Raw genomic sequence first — 13,633 nt, 5'->3', positions numbered from 1 at the left:
GCAGGGAATGGTTCTTAAAAAGTCTGGACTGAAATATAGCAAAAATTCACAAAACTGGGTTTGTCCAAAAGCTGGCTGCAGTGATAGTAGTCATAGGAGCCAACTCCTAGGGGCTGGGGGGGGTCTTCACCTCTCAATAAAATATTTGAGGGGCCCACACACCCCAGGTTAATGGATGTTGCCATTGAAATGGTGTGTGTGTGTGTGTGTGTGTGTGTGTGTGTGTGTGTGTGTGTGTGATGTGATCAATTATGTGGGGTGGGGCTTACCTGCCCCCCCATTTTATTCAAATTGGCACCCCTGGTTGTTGTTGCATATTTCTCACATTCACTTGGAAGTGACCCTCAGGTGTCTGGCAATGCTCAAAATGTGGATTGCATTGCACGAAAATAGAGAAACATTGGTATAGATTTCTCAGTTGACTTTCAACTTTGGCAGCAGGACAGAGAATAGGATTATTATTTTTTTAAAGTGTCCTTGCCCTTTCTGAGAACTGTTTGCTCAACTTTGTAGAACACCCTCAGCTGAGTTACACAGAGCCAGTGGCTTCGCTAGATTCAGAAGAGCACTTTGTGCTTTGAAAGACATGGTCTGTAGCCCACAAAAGCTTCTGCCCTAATAAACTTTTTTTTTTTAGGTGTCATAAGCCTCATTTTTGTTATAGGAAACCCCCGTGGCTACTCCTCTAGAAATTGCCGGTCCCAGGCCAGGAGACCTCTAGAATCATGGAGACCCCACTGTCTATCTTCCTCCTTTCAGTTTTCATCACTACAGGTGAGTAGATAATGCTAAGAAACCATTGAGGCTAATGGGTTTACAAGCCTTCCAAGAATAAATTAATTGCTACATCTCTTAAGAAAGGTCCATAGAAATAGAAATAGGCTGTGTACACATCATACATTTAGAGGGTGCTGGGAAATGTAGTTCTGTGATGGGGAAACTACAGTTCTGAGAGTTATTTGGGGGAAGTGCACACTTAAAATGTGCTTACATGCCTGCCATTTTTTTTGCAGTCTGAGATATTTGAGATCTGAATGATTAGTATCTGTGCCAGTGTATAGCCATAGGGATAGTATTGGCACTGTGTCACATGAAGAGTTGTTCGTACATTATATTCATTGAGTGCACAATCTCTCTCTGCACACACAAATAGTTGAGCTGTACACTGTATAGCAATCCACATGCCATGTCTAACACACCCAGGTGATACTTTTTCTTTACCCTGTTTTTAGGGGCCTCTCTGGAGTGTGAGATTTGTGAGGGCCTTGGGCACTCTTGCAGTGGGCCTACGAGCAGATGCCCCCCTGCTTTCGACAGATGTGCCGTTATGCTGTCAGAGACTACAATGGGTAAGTCCATGGCAAAAGCTCAAGGACTGCCTCTTTCCATACAAACCTACCCAGTCCCTGAGGTCATCTTCTGAGGTCCTCCTTCGTGTGGCTCCTCCTTGAGAGGTCTGGAGGGTGTTGTCATGGGACTGCCAAGGAACGCCTTTGAGTTGGGGGGAGGAGAAGAGTCAGAGCGGGAACAGTCAGAAGGAGAGAGCCAGGAGGTGGGAAGGCTCTCCGATGCTGAAGCAGAGCCCCAGCACCGCACAGGGAGTTCAGGAACAGACAGAGAGCCTATGCCTGTGCCTTTGGCACAGTAAAGGAGAGGGTTAAAGCGCAGGGATCAGAGACATCCCATGAAGCTCCCCTGCTTTTTCTGTTGGAGGAAAAGCAGGAGAAGACCACTCCCCGAATCTGAACCGGACGATTCGGATTCATGATTGTACTGTGCTGCTAGTACATATGTAAAAGAAAGAACTATAAATATCTCTCTGAGTGAGCAGAGGGTGCTTATTGTGAAGAGCATACACAAACCATCACAGGTGTCAACGTGAGAATGGGCCTTTTCTGCAGTGGCTCCCCATCTGTGGAATGTTCTCCCAGGGAAGTTTGCCTGGTGCCTTCATTACACACCTTTAGGCTCCAGGCAAAAGCATTCCTTTTTAACCAGGCCTTCTGGAATGGATTAGGTTCAAGAACCAAGGTACCACTACATTGCGGGTTGTTGTTTTAAAAGAAATTTTCTGTGAACCGCCCTGAGACCTCCAGGTATAGGGCATAATCATCATCATCATCATCATCATCATCATCATCATAATGGCTAGGAAGGAGACTCAGACTAAACATTAGGAACAACCTTCTCATGGTAACAGCTGTTTGACAGTGGAATGGGCTACCCCAGAAGGTGCTGGTCTCTCATCCACTGGAAGTTTTTAAACAGAGGTTGGATGATCATCTGTCAGGGACTCTTTAGCTGAGATTCCTGTAATGTAAGGGCTTGGACTAGATAGCCCTTGGAAGTCCCTTCCAACTCTAGAGTAATATGATTCCATGGCACTAAGTGCCCCCCAAAGGAGAATGAATCCAGAATCTTCTCCCAGTTTCCTCTTGCATAGGATGGACTGGTTTCATTCTTCACACTAACTCCACAGAGTAGGAGTCTAAGCCAATTGGGGCAATTGCTTTGGTTTAATTATGAGTAGGGTTATGTGTCCTTGATGCCCCTGTTAGCACAGGATTTCCTTATAGCTCCCTGCATTTCAGAATACAAAGGCTTCTGCTAAGCATGAAACATGGAAAGAAAAGTCGTTTCCCCAACTTGAGAGACATTAGCAGTAATTGTAGCCTAGACAGCATGGAGACCGAGACATTCACCATGGTATAAGTAGAGGGACAAATCTAGTTAGTTTTGGTTTCTGACAACAACAACAACAACAACAATTTATTATTTATACCCCAGCCATCTGCCTGGGCTTCCCCAGCCACTCTGGGCGGCTTCCAAAAAAATATTAAAATACTGTAATACATCAAACATTAAAAGCTTCCCTAAACAGGGCTGCCTTCAGATGTCTTCTAAAAGTCTGGTAATTGTTGTTCTCTTTGACATCTGGTGGGAGGGCGTTCCACAGGGAGGGCGCCACTACCAAGAAGGCCCTCTGCCTGGTTCCCTGTAACTTGGCTTCTCACAGTGAGGGAACCGCCAGAAGGCCCTCAGCACTGGACCTCAGTGTCTGGGCAGAACGATGGAGGTGGAGACACTCCTTCAGATATACTGGACCGAGGCCGTTTAGGGCTTTAAAGGTCAGCACCAACACTTTGAATTGTGCTCGGAAACGTACTGGGAGCCAATGTAAGTCTTTTAAGACTGGTGTTATATGGTCTCGGCAGCCGCTCCCAGAGCTATGAAACAATATTGTAAGGTTGCACCAAAAGTGTAAAGTGGGCTTTATCCAGTGATGTTCATTCGAAGTGGACCCATTAGATTGTGTGTCTTGCTAAAATTAATGGACCTAAATTAGTCATGTCCATTCATTTCAATAAGTCTACTCTCAGTAGGAGTAACACTGGATTAAAATCCACTGAAGTTAGTGGGCAGCAGTACTCCACAGTACTTCTCCACAGTACTTCTCAGCTTCCATCAGTCCCAGGCAGTATGGCCAAGGGAGGGTGGCAGCTGCAGTTCAGAAACATCTGCAGCACCCCAGGTTGCAGAAGGCCACAATAGCGAGAACTGGGCTTGATGGACCAATGATCCAATTCACATGAAGTGACATGACACTTACTAAGGATGCTGAGAAGTAGGATCAATACCATCATGGTCCTTTTTCAGACATCCTGTTTCCCTTTTGATGCTTACAGGAGCAAAGTTGAAGGCCATCGTGAAGAGTTGTGTGCCATCCAGCGCCTGCAACAATGGCGTCACCGTCATCAATATGGGCCAGACAGGAAGAGTAGTGACCCAAGTTTTCTGCTGTGTGGGGGACGAGTGCAGGACGATGACCCCCACCTGTATGTTGCTGCTGTTCTCCTCTTTCCTTTCCTCTCTTTATCTTACTACGTTTAATTAGCTTTCTTTAAAAACAGCAAACAGCCGAACCCTAAATCTGTCATATTCCTCTGCTCCTTGACTCACACCACACTCCAGTTTAATGAGCTCACATTTGGTGTACTTCATTTATTTATTTGCAGTCCATTCAAAAACAGCAGGGGAATCCCTAACGCACAAGGAGCCCTCCCAATCCTATACAATTAGTTTTAAAAAATCTTTCTTCTTTGCCCCCTGGGAATTGTATTTTTTATTAGAGAAGAACAAGCTCCCTCTATATCTATTGTAAGAATTGTCCATCTTTTTTGGGGGCAGTGAGCATAATCGGGACTTGGGAAAAGGGACATGAGTGACAGCCATAAATGGCTACCATGGGGATGTGGACTGGCACAAAATGGCCTCCTTGGAGGAGGCATGGTATGACACAAAATGTCAGCCACAAAGGAAGCAGAGAAAGTAACGGACCACAAAATGGGACAGACATGCCCCTACTGCCCCATTGAGAGGGAAAAGGATGGGAGGGAGGGAGGCTGTCTGATCCTTGGATCCAATGAAATGTGGATATGTTTAAGGAAGCATGTTCAATGTAGGAGATGCTGAGCCAGTGCAAACAGGAACCAAGCATAAAATCCAAACCGTCTCTCCTGCCTGTGGGTTTCTGAGGAGATATTTACAGAGTCCTTTTGGGGCACCATAGGAGATGCTGGCAAACACTTTAGCCCTTGTGAGTACCAGGCTGACCACCCCTGCTGTATTTGAATTGATAAATGACACAATTTGAGGTCTAAAGCAAAAACAACTGGTACACCTATTATTAAATTCCTCACCTCTTTCCCAAATTTGTACGCTTGTTTTACAAGACCGCAACATGTGCCAGTAGGCCCCATTAATTTAATACTGGAATAAAGTCTTGGAGATGGCCTCTTTCCCCCTCAAATATTCTGAATTGAACTCATAATTGGTGAACGCCTCCACCCCACATGAGGGACTTAGAAACTGGCTGCTCAAACAGGGGCTCAAACTGTGTTTTTCTTTCATCCCAAATGTATGCAGTGACGCCCGCAAAGACAAAGCCAAATGGCAAAGTTTGCCCAGCCTGCTATGCTCTGCACAGTCTTGAGTGTGAGGAGGAGGAAGAGGTCAAATGTTCTGGGGATGAGAACTATTGCCTTGACTTGTCTGGGACTACAACTGCAGGTAGCTGAACGCATAAGCATAAGAAGAAGCAAATCTACACTCTCAGCAACTCAGACTGGTCTTTATTCTTTCACTACTTCAGTCAGTACAGCCACATTCTGAAAGGTACCACATACCTCAGAGGTCACCAGCCCTTTTGGACCAGTGCATATATTTTGAGAAAGTGCTGGGGTGCCAGTCACAAAATGGCTGCCATGGAGTAGGCATGGCATAAGACAACCATCCCCAACAACCTTCTATTTACCATGGGAAGTCAGCTACGTCTTGCTGGTCTTTGTTATGGTGATCACACACACACACACACGTTGTTGCTGTCTCATAAAAACAGCAAGCATTCTCAGTACCAGGGACTACATGCAGGTCTCGCTTACTGAACACAGTACATATCCTGGAAATTGTTTGTTTGTTTAAAGAGTGTTCTCATAATGAGCCCATGATTTCCATTCATTCCCATAGGAACATTTCTAATTGGGGATTTGTCCAATATCTTCCCATGCCCCTCTCTCCATGGTTTTTTGCTGAAATGGCTGCAGCCAACCAGCAAGAGAGAGACAAAGGAAAAACTGATTTGTCCAATCTCTCCTGCTCTCTCATTTATTCAGTCTTCCTCCCTCCCTGCATGTCTGCTGCCCAAAATGGCTGCTTCTGACCAACAAAGCACAAACAAGCAAGGATGTAAAGAAGTGGGCAAACTCTTGATGTTTGGATATCTGAATCTGCAGAGTGTATAGCAAGGGTTAGTCATAATTATTTACATTCCAGTAAGTGAATTTTAACGTAGTGTGAGGGGATAGCGGAACCGGAGTATATATATACAAGATAGACACACCATTCTACTTTCACAGAAATTTAGAGGAGCACCTGCACTTTTGCTCCATAACTTTCTTTCTATGAGGGCTAGATACTTCTTTTTTAAAAAATAAATAAATAAATGAAAGCTGGTTTCCGAGCTGTTACCACATAAAATAAGGTACATTCTCAAGAGACTACACCATAAGATGTTACATCAAAAACAACATGTTACCAAAAAATGTAAAAGAATTTTGTTTTGTTATGAATACCAAACAAACCCATATTTCATCAGGAATTGCCATCCTGTCATATACATAACAAATGGCCATGAAATGGAAGCAAAATCCATAGATTTAGCTACACCCAAAGATATTCTTCATTTATGAGTCAATTTTTCAGAAAGAATGATAAACATTACTTTTACAAACCATTAAAACAAAAAAAAAAAAAATGGAAGGGCTCTTTCCAGCCTGTGATATGGCCAAACGAGCAGCTACTAATAATTTTTTTTTAAGTGGTTTACATATTCAGTCTGTATTTGACCCATCAAAAATTGATAAACAACACAATTTGACATCTAAAGCTAAAACTACCAGTACACCTATTATTTCAGAAATTTCCTGCCTCACCTCTTCTCCAAATTTGTACGCTTGTTTTACAAGGCCACAACAAGTTCTAATCCTTGAATTAATGTGGAGGGGGAAAGATTTTGGATGGCACTTTGATGACATCATGCAGACTGGGCAATAAATTTGCATGCATGATCAGTGCACAGCCCACAACAAAGCACTGTGGAAACAGAGTGTGATAGCCTCATCCCTCTCTGCCACACACAAGATCAGGAAAAGATGGATCTCCTAGATCCCTACCTCCTCCCATCTTCTCTCAGTCAATACTGTAGAAGATGGGTAGGTGGTTATCACAGTTCATCATATATTTCCCTGGTATTGATTGTTGACTTGGATCTTCTGCAATCCTCTCTTTTAGGAGCCTTAGTTGTTACGACCATCATGAAGGGCTGTACGAACTCCGCAACCTGTCGGAAACTGAATGAGCATTCCGGCTCTTTCGCTGGGATCAGTGTTGTCACCTTAAGCAATTGCAAGCCAGCTAACAGCTCTGGAGGCCACGGGATCGTTCCAGGATCATTTGGACTATTTTTTGCAATCCTTGCTGGGCTCTGGTCTGTGATGCAGCTTCCATGATTTTGCCCCGTGGGACAGAGGCTGGGCTGTCGTGACCCTCGCTTGGGGCTCTTGGAACCTATGAGGACTGTAGGCTTTTCAGAGAAGACAGAACCTTCAGCCTACACTAGGGATGGGGGGGGGCACACTTGCAAGGACCAAATGTCTCCTCTCTCTATTTCAGCCTCGGGACTCCCCCCCCCCCCCAGGTCACATCCCTCACCAACTGTGCTTTGCAACCTTCTCTTCTCTTCTCTTCTCTTCTCTTCTCTTCTCTTCTCTTCTCTTCTCTTCTCTTCTCTTCTCTTCTCTTCTCTTCCCTTCCCTTCCCTTCCCTTCCCTTCCCTTCCCTTCCCTTCTCTTCTCTTCTCTTCTCTTTTTATTAAAGATTTTCTTGGGTTACAGAAGTACATACAGTGGTACCTCAGGTTAAGAACTTAATTCGTTCTGGAGGTCTGTTCTTAACCTGAAACTGTTCTTAACCTGAAGCACCACTTCAGCTAATGGGGCCTCCCACTTCTGCTGTGCCACTGCTGTGCGATTTCTGTTCTCATCCTGAAGCAAAGTTCTTAACCCAAGGTACTATTTCTGGGTTAGCGGAGTCTGTAACCTGAAGCGTCTGTAACCTGAAGCGTCTGTAACCCGAGGTACCACTGTACATCATCTCTAGTTTCAGACCAGAAAGTCTTTTTTACAGATCATTTATATTTGATGTGAGCCTTTGATGTTGTGTGTGGTATAAGGTTGGGGAACAAGATAGGTGGGGAGAGAGAATGGGGGGAGAGAGAAGGGGGTAGTAGTCAGTTTTTATTCTTTTACATAATGTATGCGTGAGGTTTTGTGTCCGTGTCATGTTGGGTAGGTTCTTTTTCTGTCCATTTAATAATTTTCATTGGCAGTGGGGGGGGGCAGGCCTGGTTGGGTGACCTTCACTTGATTGCATTGGGTTTTGTTTGTGAGAGGGTGGGGTTTTTGGGTCAAGTTAGCCATATCAGTTTGCATGCTGTCAGTGGGTTTATGTTGTTGGGCTGTGTGTAGCAAAGGGGAGCCTCACCGAGGTGAAGGCATCCTTTTTTATTTGTCCCTGTGTCTGTTTCAGTCCACACCCAGCCCAAAGTGCACACCAAGATACCCAAAACATTACTAAGTTCCTCCTCTGGGCTCTGAGCCCAACATCCCGGTTCCCACAGACAAGGGTACCATCAAAACTAAGCCCATTAGTGTATCATAGCAAGGCTATAGGAACATCTATGAGCTCATAGCTATAGCAACGTCCAATTAATTGAAGGGTCACCTTGCCAAGAGGGCTTAAGCACAGCTTCCAGAGCTGTTCAGCTTTGGTACAACACAAGCCTTCCCTTGCCTGATTCAGATATCACTTTAAACAGCCTTGACTGCCTCCAAAGAATCCTGGGAATTTTGCTTTGTTAAGAGTGCTGGGGGTAGTGTGGAGCTACAGTTTTCAGAGGGCTTTGTCCGTCAATACCACCTCCCAAGGAACTCTGGGAATTGCAGGGCAATTGCTGTGCCTGCAATTTGCAGATAACTTTCTCAGGAAATAACCGTGGTAGGCGATGAAGTTACTGGGCATACCAACACATTGCTGGGCCTGAATGGTATTGTTATAAGAAAAACTGCTCCCTTTGCCTTATGGAGTATTCCAGAGCCCTTACACAGTCCTTAAGTGGGTTCCCTATCAGTAGGAGAAAATAGCAGCGGCCAACCAGAGTATATTGAAAAGCAAAGCGGCTAGTAAGCCTGATCTTACTTCATGGAACTGTTGCAGCAGGGTCCCCACTCACCACATGCAGGAGGAAGGAGAACCCTGAACAATGGTGCGCAAGCCCTTATATAGACTTTTGAAATTGCCCACCCTGTAGCCCAAGACCACCCCCTAAAACATCATACATACATCACAGAAGGAGGTGGTCTACAGCAGAAACCCTGTTTGCCAGAATACCTGATAATGGTCACTCACTGCATTACCAGGGCAGCCTGGCCATTCTTTTGTGATGCTTAATACTTTAGTTCCTGAATCCAGGTCACAGGCTCACTCTATTCCTACACAAATATGCCCTTAAGACAGGATTTGCAAGCAAAAAGACATTGGGAAGTCTTTCCCCATTTGCCTCCCTTACTGTAGAGGAATATTTGAAGTCATTGGGAAAGTCAAAATGGCTTCAGGATTGCTCTCTCATACTATTTCAGACACATGGTTCATATATTTAGACATGTGTGCATTTATGAATATTTATTCTACACTTGAGGCCTTAAAATTCTTATAACAGTATCCACTTGAGAGGTTTTTTTTAAAAAAAACCTCAGATGTGAATATTGTCATATGAACTGCCAATACCGTAATGCCTTTATACAAATCATACTTCGGATACTGTATACAGCACTGCAATGGATGCCAACCATAAATTAAAGAACAGAGCCTTAACAACAAATAAATAGGTAAACGGCTGCTTAATGATTCATTGCTGGTAAATTCCCCTGGTTGATGACTTTGTCATATGCAAATATGCATTATGCAAGTTTCAGGTTGCACAACTCAGTATTTGACTTTGCAGTGCTCTGTTGCTGTACAATTTAATTATGGGTCTATGATACCAATGTTAATATTTTTAGCCATTTTAGGGAGATTAATGGCACAATGTGACTGAAGGGCAGAAAGGACGATTAAAGCCATTGTCACAGGCCCTTCTCAGGGTGATCCTATTTTTGCAGACTATGGGCACATCCCTATGCGCATATGAGCCAACTCCTAGGGGCCAAGGTCCCTTCACCCACCATAATATATCTGAGGGGACGAGGGGACGAGGGGCAATGTTGATTGGCATTGCCATTCAAATGGTGTGCATGTGCCACCATTTGGCAATGGGGCTTACCTGCCCCCCCAATATTTTATTCACGGAGCCCCTGCTTTTGCGCATCCAACACACATTTAAAGCACGTAACCTCCCAGAGAATCCTGGGAGCTGCAGTTTGTGAGGGATACTGGGACCTGTAGCTCTGTAAGGGGCAACTACAGTTCCCAGGATTCCTTGGTGGAAGCCATGTGTTTTAAATGTTCATTGGATGTGCTTTAAATGAATGGTGAGCAGGTGTGAGCTGGTGGCAACTGACCAGGAAGGAGATGAAGAAGAAGAAGAAGAGTTTGGATTTGATATCCCGCCTTTCACTCCCTTTAAGGAGTCTCAAAGCAGCTAACATTCTCCTTTCCCTTCCTCCCCCACAACAAACACTCTGTGAGGTGAGTGGGGCTGAGAGACTTCAAAGAAGTGTGACTGGCCCAAGGTCACCCAGCAGCTGCATGTGGAGGAGCGGAGACGCGAACCCGGTTCACCAGATTACGAGACTACCGCTCTTAACCACTACACCACACTGGCTCCCAGTGATCTTTTGGGTCCCCGTGATCTTTTTGGATCTTTTGGGTCCCAGTGATCTTTTGGGTCATGGTGGACAGGTTGATGAAGACTTTGATCCAGTAATTGGCAGCTGTGAAAAGGAAGAATGCCACTCTAGGGATCATCAGGAAAAGGACCGAAACTGCCAGCAATGAAATGCTTTCATTCAAATCTATGCCACTGCCACACTCAGAATATTGTGGCCACGTCTCAGAGTATTCTAGAGCTGGACAAATGCAGAAAAGGGCACACAAAATTATTCAAAGGCTGGAGCAACTCCCCTAGGATGGACATTTGATGACTGTCATTGAGTGAGAGAGGCGAAAAAAGGTAGAGAAGATGGGTGTGTGATAGCATACCCCTCAAGTGTCTAAATTTTCCTGGGACTTCCCAAAATTTGATCCTGATTTGATGTCCAATTTTCCCCCTCCAGCACAACCACTAAGCTCGGGGAGGAGGACGAGCGCATATTTTGGTGCCATGAATCAGCTGGCTCCAGTGGGCTGAGCACTGCACCAAAAGACGCATGCATTTTGGTGTGGTGCACTCACGCAAGCCAAAAGATATTTTGGTGCAGTGTGTCTTGATTTTCATCAGAGTAATGTTGGAGGGTATGGATAAGAGGTTCTCTCTCTCTCTCTCTCTCTCTCTCTCTCTCTATCTATCTATCTCTCACAGTACTAGGACAAAATAAAAAATTCCTTCCAGTAGCACCTTAAAGACCAACTAAGTTAGTTCTTGGTATGAGCTTTCGTGTGCATGCACACTTCTTCAGATACACTGAAATAGAAGTTGCCAGATCCTTCTATATAGTGAGAAGGTGGGGAGGGGTGTTACTCAGAAGGATGGTGGGAATGGGAGATAGGCAGATAGCTGGGAGAGCCTGTTGACGACTCTTAACGACTGTAATAGGTCTTACAGGAAAAGGTAAGGGGTGAGAAGGTGAGAAATGGCTTAGTTATGTATAGTGAGATAAGAATCCAATGTCTTTGTTAAGCCCAGGTCTTTTCATGGTTTTAAGTTTGGTAATGAGTTGTAATTCAGCAGCTTCTCTTTCCAGTCTATTTCTGAAATTCCTTTGTAGTAAAACAGCTACTTTGAGATCTTGTATAGAATGCCCTGGGAGATTGAAGTGTTCTCCTACTGGTTTCTCTGTTCTGTGATTCTTGATGTCAGATTTATGTCCGTTTATTCTTTGGCGTAAGGTTTGGCCTGTTTGTCCAATATAGAGAGCTGAAGGACACTGTTGGCATTTGATGGCATACACAATGTTAGACGATGAGCAATTAAATAGTCCCGAGATGGTATGTGTGATGTTGTTGGGGCCAGTAATGGTGTTGTCCGGGTGTATGTGGCAGCAAAGTTGGCATCTGGGTTTATTGCAGGCTCTGGTGCCAGTGTCTGTGTTAAGTCTGGTTGTAGTATTATTGTGGGTTAGGAGTTGTCTCTGTACACCAACATCCCACACAACGATGGTTTACAAGCCATAAGGAACACCATATCAGATAAAACCACAGCGGACCTTGCCACCAAACTCTGCCAATTTGTCCTTACCCACAACAACTTCAAATTCGGTGATGACCTGTTTCTTCAGATCAGCGGCACAGCAATGGGCACCCGCATGGCCCCACAGTATGCCAACATCTTCATGGCAGATTTAGAACAACGTTTCCTGAACTCCTACCCACTCAAACCTCTCTTGTACCTGCGATACATTGATGATATTTTTATCATCTGGACACATGGTCAACAGACCCTGGACACCTTTCACCAGAAATTTAATGATTTTCACCCCACAATCAACCTTACAATGAATCAATCTATGCAAGAAATACATTTTTTGGACACTACTATAAAAATACAGGATGGGCGCATAGACACCACCTTATACCGCAAACCAACTGACCGACAAACATATCTACATGCCTCTAGCTACCATCCCAAACATACCAAACAGTCCATTGTATATAGCCAGGCACTACGTTACAGCCGCATCTGTTCCAATTCTACAGACAGAGACTCTCACCTAAGGGATCTACAGCAAACCTTCTCAGAACTAAAATACCCAGCAGATGAAGTTAGACAACAGATCAACAGAGCCAGACTGATACCCAGAGAGAACTTGCTGCAAGACAGACCCAAAAAAGAAAATAACAGAACACCTCTAGTCATCACATACAGCTCCCAAGTTAAAACAGTACAACGCATCATCAGAGATCTACAACCTCTCCTGGACAATGACAGTTCTCTTTCTCAAGCTCTGGGAGGAAGACCTTTCATTGCCTACAGACAGCCACCCAATCTTAAACAACTCCTAACCCACAATAATACTACAACCAGACTTAACACAGACACTGGCACCAGAGCCTGCAATAAACCCAGATGCCAACTTTGCTGCCACATACACCCGGACAACACCATTACTGGCCCCAACAACATCACACATACCATCTCGGGACTATTTAATTGCTCATCGTCTAACATTGTGTATGCCATCAAATGCCAACAGTGTCCTTCAGCTCTCTATATTGGACAAACAGGCCAAACCTTACGCCAAAGAATAAACGGACATAAATCTGACATCAAGAATCACAGAACAGAGAAACCAGTAGGAGAACACTTCAATCTCCCAGGGCATTCTATACAAGATCTCAAAGTAGCTGTTTTACTACAAAGGAATTTCAGAAATAGACTGGAAAGAGAAGCTGCTGAATTACAACTCATTACCAAACTTAAAACCATGAAAAGACCTGGGCTTAACAAAGACATTGGATTCTTATCTCACTATACATAACTAAGCCATTTCTCACCTTCTCACCCCTTACCTTTTCCTGTAAGACCTATTACAGTCGTTAAGAGTCGTCAACAGGCTCTCCCAGCTATCTGCCTATCTCCCATTCCCACCATCCTTCTGAGTAACACCCCTCCCCACCTTCTCACTATATAGAAGGATCTGGCAACTTCTATTTCAGTGTATCTGAAGAAGTGTGCATGCACACGAAAGCTCATACCAAGAACTAACTTAGTTGGTCTTTAAGGTGCTACTGGAAGGAATTTTTTATTTTGACTATGGCAGACCAACACGGCTACCTATCTGCTACTAGTACTAGGACAGGGGATAGTCCAGTGAAGCTGAATGCTGCAATATTCAAAACAGAGAAAAGGATGTAGTTTTTT

General features: G+C 44.4%; 1 protein-coding gene and 1 long non-coding RNA gene across 2 annotated transcripts in view; one reads left to right on the top strand and one right to left on the bottom strand.

Moving 5' to 3' along the window:
- The window catches only part of LOC310712566, an 86,805-nt gene that overhangs the window by 31,764 nt on the left and 41,408 nt on the right, over positions 1-13,633 (bottom strand). The gene's annotated exons all lie outside the window — the stretch shown is intronic.
- LOC310712497 (phospholipase A2 inhibitor NAI-like) lies at positions 512-7,331 on the top strand. Its single transcript, XM_083515624.1, has 5 exons — positions 512-774; positions 1,233-1,349; positions 3,687-3,836; positions 4,927-5,070; positions 6,850-7,331. Exons 1-5 carry the CDS (start codon positions 726-728, stop codon positions 7,065-7,067), a joined length of 678 nt encoding a protein of 225 aa, XP_083371750.1. The 5' UTR covers positions 512-725; the 3' UTR covers positions 7,068-7,331.

Source organism: Podarcis liolepis (genome assembly GCF_965112155.1).
Source record: "Podarcis liolepis genome assembly, chromosome: 7".
NCBI lineage: Eukaryota > Metazoa > Chordata > Lepidosauria > Squamata > Lacertidae > Podarcis > Podarcis liolepis.
Note: the sequence above shows the minus strand (reverse complement) of the source record. Positions and strands in the feature narration are given on the sequence as shown.

Coding starts and splice junctions, on each gene's coding strand:
- LOC310712497 (XM_083515624.1), top strand. CDS start 726: ATGGAGACCCCACTGTCTATCTTCCTCCTTTCAGTTTTCATCACTACA. Junction 775..1,232: donor TTCAGTTTTCATCACTACAG/GTGAGTAGATAA, acceptor CCCTGTTTTTAG/GGGCCTCTCTGGAGTGTGAG. Junction 1,350..3,686: donor GCTGTCAGAGACTACAATGG/GTAAGTCCATGG, acceptor TGATGCTTACAG/GAGCAAAGTTGAAGGCCATC.